The following is an 18,323-nucleotide window of genomic DNA, read 5'->3' on the forward strand; positions in this document are numbered from 1 at the left end:
AAAGTCCAGATTTGATAAATGATTGGTATGGGGTGTGCATCCTTTATGGATGAAAATTAATTGCACCTGAAGTCTACTGAAAGTTCCGAGATTGGAAAATTTATGCCCATAAAATCAGTTACACTTAAATACAGGATGTTTCATGATGCCCTGAAAGCATATGGGGAATGGTGATGAAACTTCAGGCATCTTAACTTGGCCACTAGGTAAAGGTTAGTGGTCAGATTCATACTGTGACCATTAACCCCTGTGAAGAAGGCTGTGCCATAGCTCAAGCAGTTAGTCCCTGGCTTCCCACTGCGGCAGTCTGGGTTTGATCCTGAGTCTGGTCAAGTGGGATCTGCGAGGGACAAAGTGGCACTGGGGCAGGTTTTCTCCGAGTACTTCAGTTTCCCCTGCCAATCTTCATTCCACCAATTGCTCCACAATCACCCTCACCTATCATCTGGGGCTGGTAAAATAGGCTAGAAGTGGCCGCAGTGCATGGGACTTAGTCCCACCCCACTAGCAATAAAAGAAACCTGTGGAGAAAGATCATGGCATGTACAGTATAGGAAACAGTCCTAAGTCAATGTGGGCACATGGGTGAAAAAAAAAAAACTGCTTGCTCTGGACAAGAATCTAATCATACTCAAGTCCTCAGACAATGTATTTCATGACAGATGTCAAGGTAAGTGCAATTAAACCAACTTAAGAGAATAATACAGTTAATAAGAAAAATGGTATGGTAAAGATTAAGTATGGGGGAGTGGAGATGGAGCTCCACCATTCATAACCTTGACACTAGACATAGATAGTCAGCTTCATGCCCCTGCCACTTTACCCCTGGAGAAACAGCCCCTGGTACCCATTCTATAGGAGGCTGTGTGGGGCTCAGAGCATGTATGGACACTATGGAGGAAACAAAATCTCTTCTCCCTGCCATAGAAAAATGTTAACTAAAAAGTCACTGAGCACAACTGTAGGCATATGCAGTATCAGATATCGTTAGTTAATGCCTGACAATGATTACAACAGGAATGTTGTGTAGTTGTTTATCTGAAATTTTGTTTCCCAAACCACTGAACAGGTTTCCATTAAATCTGATGATAATGAACGTCTAGACCAAGAGATAACTAACAAACATGTGAGTCAGCATTGTTGGTGTTCAAATAACAGAAGAAAGCTCACTCATAACAAAATCTGAGGAAAAAACAACATAATTTCTGTTCACAGATCAGTTCTGAACTTACAAAGTGCAGCTATATCAGTCAACAAGACTGTAAAGATGACTCATTCTGAATGGAAACACAAATGAGGATGAAACTTCTGTAGCTTACCTTTATGAAGTGTTGGTTGGGCTTGGATGATTTAGGATCTTTTTCTCATAGGCAATTGGGCTTTGAAGACAGACACGTCTGAACTGGCTTAGTGACAAATGCTGGGCCTCAGATTTCATGACACCTAAGAAATTCTTTGCCAGCTGAATAAATGATTCTTAAAATTCTCAACAAAACTCGTGGATTGTAAGACACAACTAGATGATATTTCAGCACTATAAGCAGACAGGCAACTTCTGCAAAGCCAAAACTGGTAAAAAGAAAGTGGAAGCAGCAGTGAAATACCTGTTTAAAAAACAGGACCCTGATTTCTATGGAGAGAGGATGTAAATACACATTCCATTATACTTGTAGGATGAAGTGTTATATTCTGACAGATGCCTTTAGGCCGGAATAGTGGAGCCATAGGAGATGTTCATTACTAGGCAACGGATAAGCAAGCAACAATAAAGGTACTGTTGGAAATGATGTTTTTTGTTCGGTCCATGCAAGTGATAATAAAAGAAGGGAGATAGTGTACTGGTCCTCAGCTGGCAGTCAAGCTATGAAGAGAAGACTTTACATGTGCTGTAGTACAGCGATATTTGGAGGGTGTAATTCAGTGACACTGTTACAGTTCCTGTGTTAAAATCCGTTGCCAGGAAACGGAGAGTGCAGACTGTAACAGATTGAGGACACTAGTGTAACAGTGAATTGTAAAATGTGGAAATAGCGACAGTTATATATGTTTGTAGTACGACCTGTAAGTGGTCAATAAATCCAATATTCCTAAACCCCGTCTATAGTCACCACGTGATATTCTGGTATCAGAAGTTGGATTGGATTAACTTACTGGACTGAAACCTGCATTGGATCGTTGCATCGCCAGTCTACAAACACAGAACAAACGTCAAACTCCTGAAAGCCATGCAAGAAATGACAGAGACCCAGATATGTTCTCTAGCCTTCCGAATGGATAGCAAGACAGACGCCGATCTGAGGGAAATGAAGGCTGAAATAAGAGCCCACAATGAGAAGTTTGATGTCCTTCAAAACAATCTCCCGGATGGTTATCCACCAAGTCAGGCCACTGACCGCTCACGCAGACATGAAAGTCAAGATGGACTCACCACGAGAAGGTGATGACGACAATGTAAGCCGGTAAAGAAAAACAGAGATGCGGAGGTCTGTCTGGATAGTAAGGAACCAACCTCAGAGAAAGTGAGGCCGCGGTGAAAACTGTCACAGGACTGAAGAAGCCGTACAGGGACCGGCATCTAGCCGTAAGACGCCGCGTCAGCCGCAGAAGCGGACCCAAGGAAATTGTCGGTCCCGGCAGAAGTTAGCCGCCGCCTGCACAGTGATGACCCGCCGTGTGGGAGTGGCACGGCGTTAAGGGAAGTGGTAATAAAGAAAGGACTGACGGTCGAACAGAGATGACAGAAAAAGCGCACCAAGGGCTATGTACAAGGAACCAGGAAAGGACGGACGCTCCGGAGGTGATAACGGACTCGCCACGAAGGCAGCACTGGAATTAAGGGACCGAGACGTAGAGGCACAGCCGCGTCTGAGGAAGGACAACCGGCAGCGGCATCAGCAAGGCTCAACAAATACACTCATCCATGACAAACGAAAAAGTGTGACCCGCAAGGAGAAAATTATTTTCCGTCCTCTCGTATGTGCCTATAAAATAACTAAGTAACATCATGTTACAGGATCTTTCTAGAAAAGCTGGTAGTATCATCAAGAAAATATCTACTTGTATGGAGTGTGAAGGTGTTGACAGAAACTTGTCATGGGTCTAACAAGAACAATCTCATTTAATCCATATTTTTACAGCCTATTTCTAAAATGTTCGTTTTAATATTACTCATATTTCATATACATCTAGGTCTACCAAGTGGTCTCGTCCCATGTGGTTAACTAACCAGAATGTAAAGGATTTTGTTTCAGCAGTCAATATCTGTCACAGATTTCCTGAAGAAATATTGAAGCTCAAGTAACACGTTCACAAAAGCCTACCATTACACCCTGTTCTCAGACGCTTCAAATGTGTACAACCTATCTCCATGATCCATTTTAATATCATCATTCCATTAAGCTCAGTCCTTCGTGGTTTTTCGCGTTAAGTTCTCCACCAAAAATGGTATACACTTCCCTTGTTTTTATCTTGAATGTTACATGTTCAACTCATTTAACTGCCCTACGAACATTATGTCACGATATATATTTCCTCCCTTCTTTACATCTTTGGTGTTTAATATTCTTCTCAGCCCAGTCCTCTACGTAACGTTATGGAGCGGGGTCTTTCTTGTAAGGTTCATATGCGCTCATCTGGTCAAGAAACTCCCCACTTCTATGAAACCCAAAGGAACCTTAATATCCACAAAAACCCATCATTTGATCCCATCGATAACCAAGTTAATTCAGTCCAAATCCTCACACCCAATTTCTCTATGAGCTGTGTTAATTTAGCCTCCTATGTACAATTAGATCTCCCAACTTGTATTTTTCTTTCAGAACTGTTCACTAAAAAATTGTACTCATTTCTGAACTCTCCCATGCTGCTACATGTCTCACCCACTGATTCCTTCTTGAATTAACCACAGAGCTACTATCAACATTAACTGCTCAGTACGATTTATGAACATTTCTCCAGTCTCCTGTTACTTCTCCAACATGTCCAAAGATTCTCCTCAATCTGTGCATACAATACAACTTAAGAGAAGTCCACCGGGACTGAAGATGTGAAGTGGATGTATATTTACTTACCACCAACATTAGCATCATCTTGGAACTCCTCCGAAAGTTGCTGAGGTCTACCTTGACCCTCCGTACTGACCCAACCGCACTCGGTCAATAGAATGACCTAACTGTACCTCAGTCAATAGAAAGGTTATATAAAGACGCGAGACAGCACGTGAAAGCCTTAATACGTCAACGCATCTTCATAAGCAACACGCACATGTCCTGTCCATTCTAGATTTCCGAAATATCACAAATGATGGAATCTTCTCTTAAACAGGGGATAATTCCCCCCACCCCCATAGTTTTGAAACACACGGCGTCTGCTCCTGTGCACCAATTGACGAAATGCACGGTTGCCTAGCAACGGGGGATGAGGGGATTCCCTTCTTGCTGACGTCAGACTGCGCCGAATTTTCACACCGAAGAGGACATAAGGGGCGACAGAGAGTGAAACACGCACAATGATTCCAGCTGGGTCACATATTATCGACCTACATATCGACACCCTCTGTACCAAAACAAAACCACATTTCCGACACCCATCACATCGTCTGTAGGTACGTTCAGAGTCTTAGCAACATGGGGTGCAAGGTAAGACGTGTAATTCAATGTCTAAGGGATGTCCTCTTTGTCACTGACCTCACCTTCATACCTTCATGAGATGCACGCTAGAACGATACTCTGAAGATGGACTCATGGCGATACACCCGTCACATACTGTGTGGAGGAAACAACCCTACCCAATTCCAGAACACAAAGTTGTAGTAGTATACCCATTGCATCTGTTGTGATGTAAATGCCATTAACTAATTCCAAAACACCTATCCATGACCTGCGATATACTCAATATTCCATTAGCTCCAGAAGAGGTACCCCACGACGTACACCATGTGATCTGGTGTGAAATAAATGCTTCTACTTTCACAGTTACTATAAAGTCTTCGTCTCCCCCCCCCCCCCCCCCCNACTGACGTAACTTGGGGTTGAAAAACCAAGGAAAGTAACCAATGCATGAATCACGAACTGAAAGCTAAAAACAGTGACATATGCACCGACCTGATTCCAAAAACGGCCAGATTCATACTTGGCAAAAGGTACGTACAAACGTCCGGAAATAATTTCGAATTTATCTCGAATTTCACATGTAACCCGCGCATCAGATTAAATTAACCTGCACAGTGTCGGAATTCAAACGTACGCAGAAACAATCCATTATCCAGTGAAGATATTAAGGAAACAGTTCTAGAGAGAACTGTTTGGAGTATGTGCATTTTAGGAATGTGTCTATCATGCAAGCAGAAGCCATGTAAGTTGTGAAGGCTGTGCCGCTAAATACGCTACAGCGTGGGGTATTGCAATTACCGAGAAGAAAAATCAACCACGAGACAGCATAACGTTCTCTTGTAAAAACCTTGGTCCCTGCTGTACAGCAACGCACTTCGGCAGTTCCGGACACATTTCGTTGCTATCTTTTGGCGCGAGAGGGCTTGGCGCCTAGCGAAAGCTTAATCTGTTCTTCCGCGACGGTCATTAACTTCAGATCAAAATCTGTTGACATAGCTCATCACCAATAAGGATAACGCACGGCATGGTCATAAATTCCCACTGCAGGGAACACCAATGTAATCAGTACAGATATTACACCTCACTGCATTTATTCCCCTACTTTCGTTACACATACTCGTACACTGCATCGAAATATGTTCATAACACAAGCTGTAAAATTTACATTAAAAGGTTGTGGCTATTTTCTTACGTAGTCATCTACACACGAAATAATTCTCAATAAAACCGATAGTGGCACTCACTCATGAAGATGAGCCCTTCTTGAGAAGCTGCCAATTGTGCAGGTACTCAAGAACTTCCCAGCATTTTATGGAACCTGAAGGTTCATTGTCGTGTTCACAATATCCCTCCAGCGGTCCCTATCCTGAGCCAGATCAATCCAATCCATACCATCCTCTGAGATCCATTTTAATATTGTCCACCAACCTACACCATGGTCTTCCCAGTGGTCTCCTTCCTTCCGGCTTTCCCACCAATATCCTATATGCATTTCTCCTCTACCCCATTCGTGCTACATGCCCTGCCCACCTCATCCTCCTTGACTTGATCATTCTAATTATACTTGGTGAAGAGTACAAGTTATGAAGCTCCTCATTATTCAGTTTTCTCCAACCTCCTGTCACTTCATCCCTCTTCGGTCCAAATATTCTCAACGCCCTGTTCTCACACACCCTCAGTCTATGTTCCTCCCTTAATGTCAGAGACAAAGTTTCACACCCATACAGAACCACAGGCATTATAATTTTGTATATTCTAATTTTTATGTTTTTAGACAGCAGACGAGAAGACAAAAGATTCTGGACTGAATGGTAGCAAGCATTACCCGAGCTCAATCTCTTAATTTCCTCCTGAATCAGGTTCTGATTTGTTCTAGTCGTTCCCAAATATCTGAACTGCGCCATGTTTTCAAAACAACGATAGTGCTCTACATGAATTTCAATAAAATGAGCAGATTAAGTTCCCCCTATATTTAGTTTTTACGAACATCACATTCCTTCCGTTTTATCCCTAGTAACCACTGGATGAGAGGCTTTGTGACTGACTGGCACAGTTCAAAATGAAATTAGCTCGACAGTTTTAATGACGATAAATACCGTACTTTTAATGGCATTTAAGATAAGAGGCAACAGCAGCAGGCCTATTATTGATCGAATTTTACTCAATATGACTCGTTCTTTACCATATACATAAAATACATAAAAATACGAGAGCTCATCTTTACGAATACTACTGTGCCTTTCCCATAAATCGAAAGACAGGCCGTCCACAGACAATGTCCCATGACACGTCTCGGAAATTGTAAAAAGGTATAAAGAACAAAGACATTAACTGGAAATGAGAAGCCAAAGATTCAACACGTTCCCTAACACCTCTGAACAGGTTCCTGAACCAGACTCATCCAGCGCAGGATTTCTCGCTCGTCCATTTTAATATTACTTTACCACTTGTTTGCTTATATTCCAAGCAACCGGTTTGCAAAAGATGTCTTCACTCTAAGTTTCTTATGCATTTGGCTTCAGCCCATTACAATGTAGTTTCTTCTACTAACTTAACAATATTACATGAGCTGTATAAATCACTAGTATCGTCCAAGTTCACTGTTTCCTCTTCTGCATCAGTTACTTCCGCACAGTACAGAAATGTCGGCCATTCTGTGCAAAGCACAAGACTCTCCCATGAAAAGTGGCATATGTTTTAAGTTCAAGATAGCACGGCGACACTCTGCTAAATTTTAATGCAAACAACAGGACATTTACTCAATGTAAAGCATGCAACAGTCCTTTCAGCTCAGAAATCAGCCACTGACTGTGCTAAGAGCTGCAGTCTGTGGACTGCTGGTCGATTCACAGAAAATGCTTCTTTACTAACCAGCCTAGTATCGGGTCACAGACAAAACTCCCAAAGACTGAGGATTTGATAATGTGCTGCCTGTCAGGGCTATCTCACACATCAGTGGCCGTTAGTATGGAGCAATGATGGAATGATGATTATCTGGGAGAAACTAACGAAATTCGAAGAAAAATCTGCTCCGGTGCCTCTTCATCCAAAATGAATGTCACATGAAGTCCCCTGGGATTGAACCCAGGGATCCAACGTGAACAAGTGTTATAATGGAAGTAAATGTATTTTATTTAGACTGTAAAACCCACGAAGAAGAAATATGAACAGATGACCAAGTATCAACAAAACGTCCTCATCGTGAAATGAAGACAATGGCAACTAGAACAAGTAGGCTGTAACTTCTACAAAAAAAAATAATTAAAAACAGTATCTCAGTTAACTCCTTCAGTCTTACAACGCAAACTGTATGGAATGACGAACCAGGAACTAAAAATATGGACCAGGAGAGGACAGAGATAAATTGAGGAGGAGGAAACGGCGTTCCCACACCTGCAGTGTTCAGAAAACCACCACCCCACAGAGACAGGTTTCCTCCCCACAGCTTTGGACTGAAAGGGTTGCATAATAAATGCGTCATTTTTCCTTATAAAAGACCTTTCGATCCTCCTTAATTCCAGAATCTATGTCGCGAAGATCCCCTACAAGCGGTTATTTCCACACAGCCGCCAAGCAAAACCGCCTACTCTAGATACAGTCTCACTGACAGAAGTCGACATCCTTCTGTCTCCACTGCCACATAAAATGTAGCCAAAGGAAGAAAATCTAATGGCAAAAAGGAAGACAAATTATCATGCGTACAAAATGTAGTCATCCACTAACTGATAACAGGGAATTCCATTTTTTGTTCAAAGAATTCCGGCAGGTTTTCGTTTAAGATATCACAAAATGAATAAACTCTCGTGGGCAACAGAAATTACCCTTTGGAGGGACTCGATATTTTACAGCCGATACATAGCTACCTTACTTAAGCTGTTACAGTGGCAGCAGAACCCGAATGTCTGGGAGATGAACAATACACAAGAAGCTACTGCGCTTTACTACACTGCAAACATATAACTAACACATACAAAACGCCTAGCGGTTAAGCAACCCATTCGACTACATTGAAAGGCTGGTAACATAAGGTGAAGGCTCCGGAAACAAACTAGCTTAATGATGCACAATAATGTTTACCTGCGAATTAAATAAGAGGAAAGAATGAACACTCCAACTATATAATGTTTCTGTGAGTTTTACTTTCCTTTGTTGTAAGGAAAATTGGTTTATGGTATCATGTCCGTGGATATTTCTACTTCAGTAATTTCTTAATATACTAACGGATTTTCGTGAGACTCAGCTGCTGGTGGTCAGTCAACCTTCGTACTTCAGAATTTTTTCCCATTCATAACACCTACATAACTGAAGTGCAAACTTCTGAGGTGGGAGCGACAGCAAAGTAATTTACTACAGGGTCCTCAAATTTTGAACAAGAAAAGATGCTCAGAAAACACGCAACCTCAGCAGACTATATGATGACACTGAAGGCAGCGTTATATCTGTATTTAGCTTCCCGTTTCGTGGCGATAACTAACGAACCAATGAAGTGAATTAAGTGAAAGCGTCCATGACGATATTTCACAAATACTTGCAAATTGCGCATGGAAACATTTATGTGTTAAAATTGCAAACATGGTGACGGCGCGAGATGTTCAAGTCACATCGAATGTATAGTACAATAAATTTAACGTAGTCGGAATCCGTATTAGCAGAAACTACATACATAAAAGGATCACTGAATTATGCAATTATTAATTTATTAGCTCCTACTAGCGTAATAATATGGGGTAAAGGTTTTCTTCGCTTCATCTCAAATATCTCGATGATGAATGTCAGCTCCAACTGAAATGACCCTTGACCCTGTGTTTATATGCTGTTGCCACCAGTAAATTACACCTGTTCTATTACCAGGCATATAGCAAATTGAAGACTCAAGAGTGTGCGATTACGGACAAAGGAAACGAGTTCTTGAAGGGGTGTAGTCGAAGTCTTCTGTTCTACAGTTTACAAACTTCCTCTGTAAAAAAATACCCTCGGTCTGTGCTAACTTTTCTCTTATCTACAGTTGAAATTGTGTCATTAAAATAACCTAAGAATAATCCAATGAGAGCCTGGATAGCTCAGTCGGTATAGCGACTGACTACGGGCTGGACGACCAAGGGGTCGGAGTTTGAGTACCGGCGGGGGCAAGAATTTTCACTTCTCCATGTTGTCCAGACCGGCTCTGGACCCCACCCAGCCTCCAATCCAATGGGTACCGGGGGTAGGGGGGCAGGGGCGTGAAACTGACCACTCTCCTGCAACTACTGTCAACAAAATGTGGATCTATACATCCACTGTCCCATACGCTTTCATGGTGCAGTTCTTAATTAGTTAAGCACAGGGACAACTTCACCTTTCACCTTTTACCTTTTAAGAATCATCAAATATGCGGTTATTAAAAACAACACACCTCAACCTGTATTTATATATCGCTAGTAATAACAGTTCTGATATGCAGATGCATTTAAATGCACTTCTGCTATCTCCGGCGATACAATGTAAAAGTTCACACTTCATGTCTTGGTAGCAGGAGTGTAATTCCCATGCACATTCCAGCTCTGGTTTATGTTCTCTATTTTGGGTCACAGTCGAAGGCCACTATAAATTCTGTAGACAATTCCATACTACGATCTGAACCTAAGGAATCTACAAAGTATATTACTGCATAACTAACAATGTACATGAGGCATGCTTTTGAGAAGCTAAAGTTGTTCAACCATCAAAATTTTAACTACTGCTGTGGAACTCTACAGCTCGTCGTTATTTCTACAAAGATCATCACTGAATCCTCTTTTCAGTCAGATGAATCAATTTCACACTCTAGCTCTCTAACATCCTCCTGTCTATTCCTAGGTCTAGAAAGTAGTCTTTCTTCCCTCAGGGGTTTCGAACCTAAATTTTATGAGCGAGTCCTATATGAGATGAACTCACATAAGATACTATACAAACTTACTGAGCAGCTCCTACTAATTCAAAGTGCATTTTTTTTATCTCCACCGACTTGGAAATCTACAGAAGCATCAGCAGGTGAATATGGACAGAGAGCAGACGAAAAGCAAACACAAGAAGAATAGCACATTCTGGGTACAGCCAAAACGAACCCTTCATCCTACAAATGACTTAGGTCATTTAAAAACAACATATTTCTATCTCAACATTCACATCATACAGTAGAATTATAATTGGGTGTCCATGTCATTGCGCTGCCTCTGTGGTCTAGTGGTCAACGATCCTGGCTACAGATGCAGAGGTCCGGGTTCGATTCCCGTCGCTATCAGATTTTTTCGAAGTAGTGGGTCTGCAACGGGGTCCACTCAGCCTCGTGATGGTAACTGAGGAGCTATTTCAAGGAAACAGCGGCTCCGGTCTAGAAAACCGAAACTAACGGTTATCGGGATTTGTTGCGCTGACCACGCGACACCCTCTATCCGCAAAAAGTTGGCACTAAACTTCGCCGACTAGCGGCGGTCACTCGGTCGATATAATTCGCTTGCGGACGGAAAGCACGGAGTTTTTATTTGCTGTTTTTGTCCATGTCACTGTTTTCCTACTGGATATTTCACAATTTACATACTCAAAACCAATTAATTCAATGTGCTTGGAACTTTTTCTTTTAAGCTTCAACTTAAAGAGCTCCTCCAAAATGTCATACCTTTTGTAGTTGAAATTGTAACCTCTCCCAACATAATACCAACCTCAACTTACCACGGTGCATTCTGTTTCCAATAACAAGGCTCCCTACATTGCACTACAGCAGTATAACCATACTGATAGAGGAAATACTGGTACAAGGTCTGTCATGATAAAGGCAGTAATCCAACTACTGGATTACATACTATAAGGCCTGACACTGGGAAAGAGAAATTATTTTCAGGCCTAGTAATAAGAGAAGTCAGTTAAACAAAAACAAACTGCCATATCATAATACAGAAAATGTGGGCCCATAAATGTGGTATCCAACACACAGAAGAATGGGTGAACAAGATAAATAATGACACTATCATAAATCATGTATGGAATACTGCAGTACAAACAGATATTTTTTTCCTGAAGCAAGAGAAGGGAAAACATTAGGCAATAATATGGTATACAACAGTGAAAAGAATGGATGAACAGTCCTAGATAGGCCCTTTATTATACAGACTACTAGAAAAGCAACAGGCATGTATCACAAATAGATAAGAACCCCTGACAGACTTCAACCTCACTGAACTTCTTGTACTCTGTAGACAACAGACCACCAGAATGGATGGAAGGGGAATATTATGATGACTAAGACAGTATATCACTTCAGATGCCAGAAATATTCCATACAAAGAAATATACAAACTAATTTGGGTGTCTATGTTTAGTCCCTTAGGATTTCTAAACGTTGCATTAATTACATGAGGATAATTGGTATTTTTCCAGTCACATATTTCAAAGAAAAGTCCTGATACTGACACGTAAATTCATATTAGGTTCATCCCAAGAACCAAGGACATGTGTGCAGCTATATAATGAACACAATTCCCAATTCCTGAAGGACCACGGCACTAGATGGAGTTGAGTGGTCTGCTTTACACTTCAGCTGCTTTATTCCAAATATCATATGGTTAGGAAGCTATATGGTCCCCAAAACCAGTTCAGACATAACAGCAGTGAATGGATAAATCCCTGCTACTCTTGGGAATTTAATCCTAACCCTCCACCCAATAGGCTCACTGACTGAGCTACCCCAGTTCATAACAGTCCTACTAAAAGATATGTGCACTACTGGAATAAGGTACTAGTAACAGTCATCACATCAAAATATTCCTTTTGACTGATATTAAATCTTTTAACATGTTATGCTCTGTACTTTACATAGATCTACAACCATACAAAATTTCAGAACATGAATGGCATTTATGTTACCATTTCATATTGTCATGTGTCTGTGATTAGACAAGGTTTTTGGATTGATAATTGGATTTACTGAACGCTTATAGCTTGTAACTACAAATAACTCAAAACAGTCTCACTGATTTATACGCTCTAAATCACAACTATGGCACACATATACCCTTCTGGCTGTTAACTAGCTGTTGCTTAGTAACGACATATAACAACAACTTCAGGCACTCTTGCTAACCGCAGACTCTGACCTCCGTCTTATGACTCACGAGTTACTTTACAACTGGTGGTTTACCACCAATGAGTTTGTCTTGCCAACAAGCTCTCACTCACAACCATTAATTTTATTTTCCAACTGAACACTTGCAGTTATAGTCCTTATGTAACATCCTCTCTGACAAGAGGATGGGTCTGTCATTTACAATTGCTGCTGGTCCTCGCCAGGGCAGTCACTCTCAGGTCCGAGTCCTGTGGGACTCATGACCACATTTTACGGTCCCAGATTCGAGACTCCCCCAACCTTGAGGGTCAGGTCCCTGTATTTATATCCCCTAGGAAGAGGGTAGCCCACTTATACCCCCAGCATTCCTATGACTTGCAGGGCTATTCTGGAGGTATTTGACACTGCCTCCACACAGGATGCTGACTCATGACACAACTACCTGGTATCCTCATTCTATAACCTCGGCACGGACTGCATAAGAAATGCAGCATCTAAGAATTCCTCTTCTGGTGTCTAGGGATAGCCCATGTATTGTTGACACCGAAGCGTGTTTCAGCTGCCGTGGGAACGCGTTTACAGGCATAGCAATTGACTATTTATCTTGTTAAACTACTCCAGTTTCCAGCCATCATGCCACAATATGTTTGACTGCCATATCAGTATTACTTATGACAGTGATTTAAATACTGCCAAGCTGGGAGGTCTTTTGAGGCATAAATGTGTATAAATTAACTGACCTTTCTGAAACTATGCATACATATTCCAGTGACTGTAATTCTTAGCCTTTTACATTATGTAGGAGTGCCATCATTTTATTGACAGAATTTCTAATGAAACAAGGGTAAATATTTTTATTTAACTTTAACTTGTGTTGTACATTAATATAACTTGGTATAGCATCCAGACTGACTCTGGGGCTCAACCTGCCTCCTGTTCACTGGGAACCAGAAACTCATCCCGCCATGGGTAAAGTTGCTAAGTCATAAAGCTGACCACTCACCTCTTATCTAGTGCAGAGATTAATATTATATGGGTGTATACCTCCACTCCCCCATGTCTTCATAGACCGATTAAGCATAAGTACAACAATTAATGATACATCTAAGACCATAAATTCACTATGTTAAATTTTGTGCTGTTACTATGGTTTGTAATATAAACAATTCTGCAAAATGTTGCAAGTATATTGGGACAGGTCTTCATAAACAGTCATTCCACATGCCCTGCCCAAATAGTTTAGTGAACTCCATCACGCCACACACTACAATAAGATTTTACATGGCCCTAATGTAATTGTTTCAAATTCTTTAGAAACAAAAAAAAACATAAATGTAACAAAAGCTAAACATTCTTTCAAAGACCATTATCTTTCAAAATACATGGGCCCTATATTTAGTGGTGCTATTCTTTCTTCCAATCCTATCTCCACAAAACTGCCAGGTTCACTGATGACTGATAGCAGGAAATTACTAAGAGCAAAAGTGTAGGGGCCTCTAGTGGCATAATGTTCATTATGTTCAAAGAAAATCCATCAACTGATTCAATGGCTATTAGAGGAGGGCAACAGTTACAGACGTGGGCAGACACATACACAGTGACATTATGATACTATAGCTAATCCTTCCCTACAAATCTGCACAGAGTGGCCCCAACATGCAGCATCCACTGAGAGTGGGGTTAGTCAACTCATATCAGTGTCAAGGAGCACTATCAGCAAAACAGTCCTGATCATCTGGCAGAGTCAGCCATGGCTGGCCACAGCATCAACCACTCCTATGCTCAACTGTTACCATTATGGTATAAGTGATTGCAGAGACAATGATATTTACAATTCTGGAGATTTAATCTGTCAAAACTAGTTATTTAGTGACAATGTACACAACTTAATGAATCAGACTGAAATACCAGTCATACATTTGTGGCATGCCCTATACCAAGTGTACACCGATCTAGAGCATGTACAGCACAAGAAGACCAAGAAAAATATGATGATGAGGAGGAGGAGGACAACAACGGATCTTTGACAAATCATATTCCAGCACATACAAATTAGTCACATTTAATGCATAAACATTTAGACATACCCTCAGAAAATACAGGATGAATACTTATGCACTACAACGTGTTTCTTTTAAAAGAAATGCCCGAGCCTTACTATAACAGTATTAACTATAGTAACCACACAAAAGTATATTTTCTAACTTTGATGAAATTCTACTTTGCAGAGGCACTTGATGGAACAAATTTTCAACCCCCTACCACCATTATATGTTCATGTTCGAAAACGTAACTCAAAACCTAACCTTTGGTTTGCATTATTTAAATAAACGAAAAGCTTAACATTAGAAGCGGGGGGCGAAACATCTGTCAGTGTCTCCTAAGCGCCACCACATACAATTTCACTATCAATTCTTCCAGCAAACCGTCTGCAATAAATATATTTCCTGAATAACAAAACGCAAAATGTTTACCTGTTCGACAGCTATAAATTATCTAGAAATCGATCTGTTGATTGTTTAGTCTTAAAGATTTTTAATGCATTGCACTTGAGGAGAACATACAAAAATAAAATTTAGCACTGAAAAATATTTAGGGATACTCACCCTTTCTAACTTTTGGAAGTACTCTCTCAGGAATGAAATTGGATTCTCAGGTCTGCTCACACACAGCTGCACAATACAATCTTTCAAAACTTGTTGAATATTATGTCTCTGAACATAAGCTTCGCACTCACGCAGGCTCTGTTCTTCATCCAAATTTGCAGCCATATTTACTGTTTTAGGTATGTACCTTGGCTGACCTAAATTTATTTCTTATATGTATATTCACGTTCCTACAGCGTACAGTAAATTGCTTGCCCTAGTTCCACCTGTTTCAGGTGTCTTCTTACTTCTGGAAATTCACAAATGAGAACTCTTTTCACCTGCAAAATAGCGTCCGATAACATATGATCAAGGCAGCAGTGGTATCATTTATTTCAAAGATTATTCTCTATATTCGATGGTTGGATGTCGATTGCAGAATAACATCTTTGATTCTTTGCCAGGGAAAGTGAGGTTTTAGGTTTCGTTTAGCGTCTTTTCGACCTCAGTATATTGTATATTGATTTACTTCTTTCATCACTACAAATTCCCCAGTATGAGATTTGAAGTTCTTACGACGGTAACTTCTGGTGTGTGACGTCATGCAGTGCTAAAAGCTTCTACCAGACCACACGGCGGCTGCAACAAGAAGGTACGAGTTTTCTCCAAGAATAAACAAAATTCTTTGAAACACAAATACTTGGCCCCAAAAGTCTCCAGATTTTGGTATTAGGATCATTGGAATATTCTGGTTGTGACTGTAATTTGTGAAATTTGATCCCAAAGATGGGGGCAGAATATTCTTCCAAAACATTGGTGCCCACTTAAAATATACACAAAAGCCCAAACCCCAAAACCATAATAGTTTGAGAGTTCATTCATTCATATGTATTCGTTCTATAAATCCATACCAGGTCAAAGGCCTACAGATACAGAACAAGTCAATAAACATTCTTAGCAGGACAAGACAAACACAAGTCAATAATATATATTATTGTGACAAACAGGTCTTTACTGAAAAACGCAGTGCATTCCTCCACTAATATAATGACTCCTTGTCCTGTAGTAAAAAGAGATTTTCCTAAGAGTGGCCACACATGCCCCTTGCCCCAAATTTTTCCTGTGTAATCTCAAGCGTGAGGATATGCTGCAGCATTTATGAGGATGCAATCACATACATAACCATGATATACTGTCTGCTACTTGGATTGAAGGAAACCTATCAGACTTACGAACATACAAGCAAAATGATGAGTAAAAGATGTGTGGCTGACATAAGCAACAAACCCAAAGCAACTGAGCATTAAATACTATGGACATAATAGACACACAAAGTAGTACAAATTCAGTACAATGAAAACCTGCATATGTATGATCTGTACAGAAAAGATGATAATCATCTGGTAGTGCCCGTTAGTGTCAAATATAAGGCATTTATTTCATCTAGCCTGCCCACCTTACAATCACCATGATAAAACGCGTTTCTGGTGTGTTCTGATGCCCCTAAAAGCTATGCCAGATCTCTGGACATTACACCCTGCGACTTTTTACAGGTGGGGGGTGTATGTCAAAGAACATGTTTTTGTGCCACCATTAGTGACTAAACTGGATGACCTCAAAAATAGAATAATGGCAGTGGTGACTTCAGTGGAAGAAGACACTTTGAGAGGTGTTTGGGATGAATTCAGCTGTGGTCTCAATTTGTCCGTGCAGCAGGTGGAGGGCACATAGAGAATTTATAAAAAAGTTAACAAAACTTAGTAACTTGTTAGACCGTTTGTGACCTTTCCTGTAATTGTAGCATGTTGCCATCATGAAATATACTGCTCTGAAATTGGGTCCATCACTTTGAAAAACGGTGTAATTCACCATGAACAGCATGCACACCAAAAACAAAAGGAACAAGCCGTTAATTTCAAACATATTTTTATTCTCATAAGTGTAAAATATCAGTACATACCCTTTCAACCTATAATTCTAACTTCAGAGGCACTGAAGAACATCCATCTTAATTCATATTTCACAGCACATCAGATGGAAACACTGATACCTGCAATTCAAGGCAACCTTAGGATGTTTCTGCATGAATAGTCAAAATTGTTTACAACATTGTCACTTATAATAAATAATTACAGACATAATATCTATCTATTCAATGCCACAGAACAGAAATCATCTGTTTAAAGTGTAGGATTTACATAGTTACTTTCTATAAACGAGTATCATCTCATAACCTGCTGCAAACTGCTCGACCACTCAGGCAGGATGCACACTTGTGTCAATCCTGCCACATTCAAACTAGCACAAGATACAAAAGATGATGAATCAAAGCATACAAATAATCCAATCTGCTCAACAAACAAACCAAACTATATGTAAATTTTAATACAGACTAATGGATTATTCAGACAAAACCTGCCCAAAAATAAGGTTTTATTGTGATCTGTTCTCTAGACAATGAACAACATTTATATAATGCATACAGGAATGCTGTTTTGCAAACCAAAGCACAATTAAAATGTTACAACATGAAAGACCCATTTAAATATAATATGGTACACCACAGTAATTTTAAAAATATTAAAGGATTTCACACTGAACGAGAAGACATGCAGCCAGTGTTACAAAAATTTCTTAACGCTTAGTGAGACTATTTTGCTACTGACTAAAATCACTTTACAACTCACTTACATCTTTAATGCAACTTCGTTTACAATTACTCCTTAATTTAAAATATTATTAAAATTGAACTGCTGCATGTTTCGATCATTATTGGCCATCCTCAGGCAACTGTTCACTTGTTGAAATTGCTACACTACATTAGTTCTTAAGTTAAAATATTCTAATGTTATTCCATGTTCATCGTTCACTCATTAAAATACATTTGCTTGAGAATATCACACTTTTATCTTCTCATGTGCTACCTTCTTCTTCAGGCATCCATGTTTTCTGTAATGTGTAATATATGTTCATGATTTTTGTTACTGTTAAGTTTTTCAAATTTTGAATTTTGGTGGTGGTTATTACTGTTATTTTTATCTGGAATATACA

General features: G+C 40.1%; 1 protein-coding gene across 2 annotated transcripts in view; it reads right to left on the bottom strand.

Annotated features, from left to right (window-relative positions):
• LOC111861560 (cAMP-dependent protein kinase type I regulatory subunit) overlaps window positions 1–15,611 on the bottom strand; it is a 116,977-nt gene extending 101,366 nt beyond the window's left edge. Inside the window, exon 1 of one of the 2 annotated variants that reach the window (XM_023846230.2) lies at window positions 15,294–15,611. In XM_023846230.2, the coding sequence (XP_023701998.1) occupies window positions 15,294–15,458 (165 nt within the window). In that variant the 5' untranslated portion in view covers window positions 15,459–15,611. Of the gene's footprint in view, window positions 1–4,070; window positions 4,296–15,293 lie in introns of those variants that run through there. The other variant, XM_023846232.2, reaches the window with a different exon arrangement.
• Between the last annotated feature and the right edge of the window lie 2,712 nt (window positions 15,612–18,323).

This window comes from Cryptotermes secundus, unplaced genomic scaffold (genome assembly GCF_002891405.2).
Source record: "Cryptotermes secundus unplaced genomic scaffold, Csec_1.0 scaffold2047, whole genome shotgun sequence".
NCBI classification, from domain to species: domain Eukaryota; kingdom Metazoa; phylum Arthropoda; class Insecta; order Blattodea; family Kalotermitidae; genus Cryptotermes; species Cryptotermes secundus.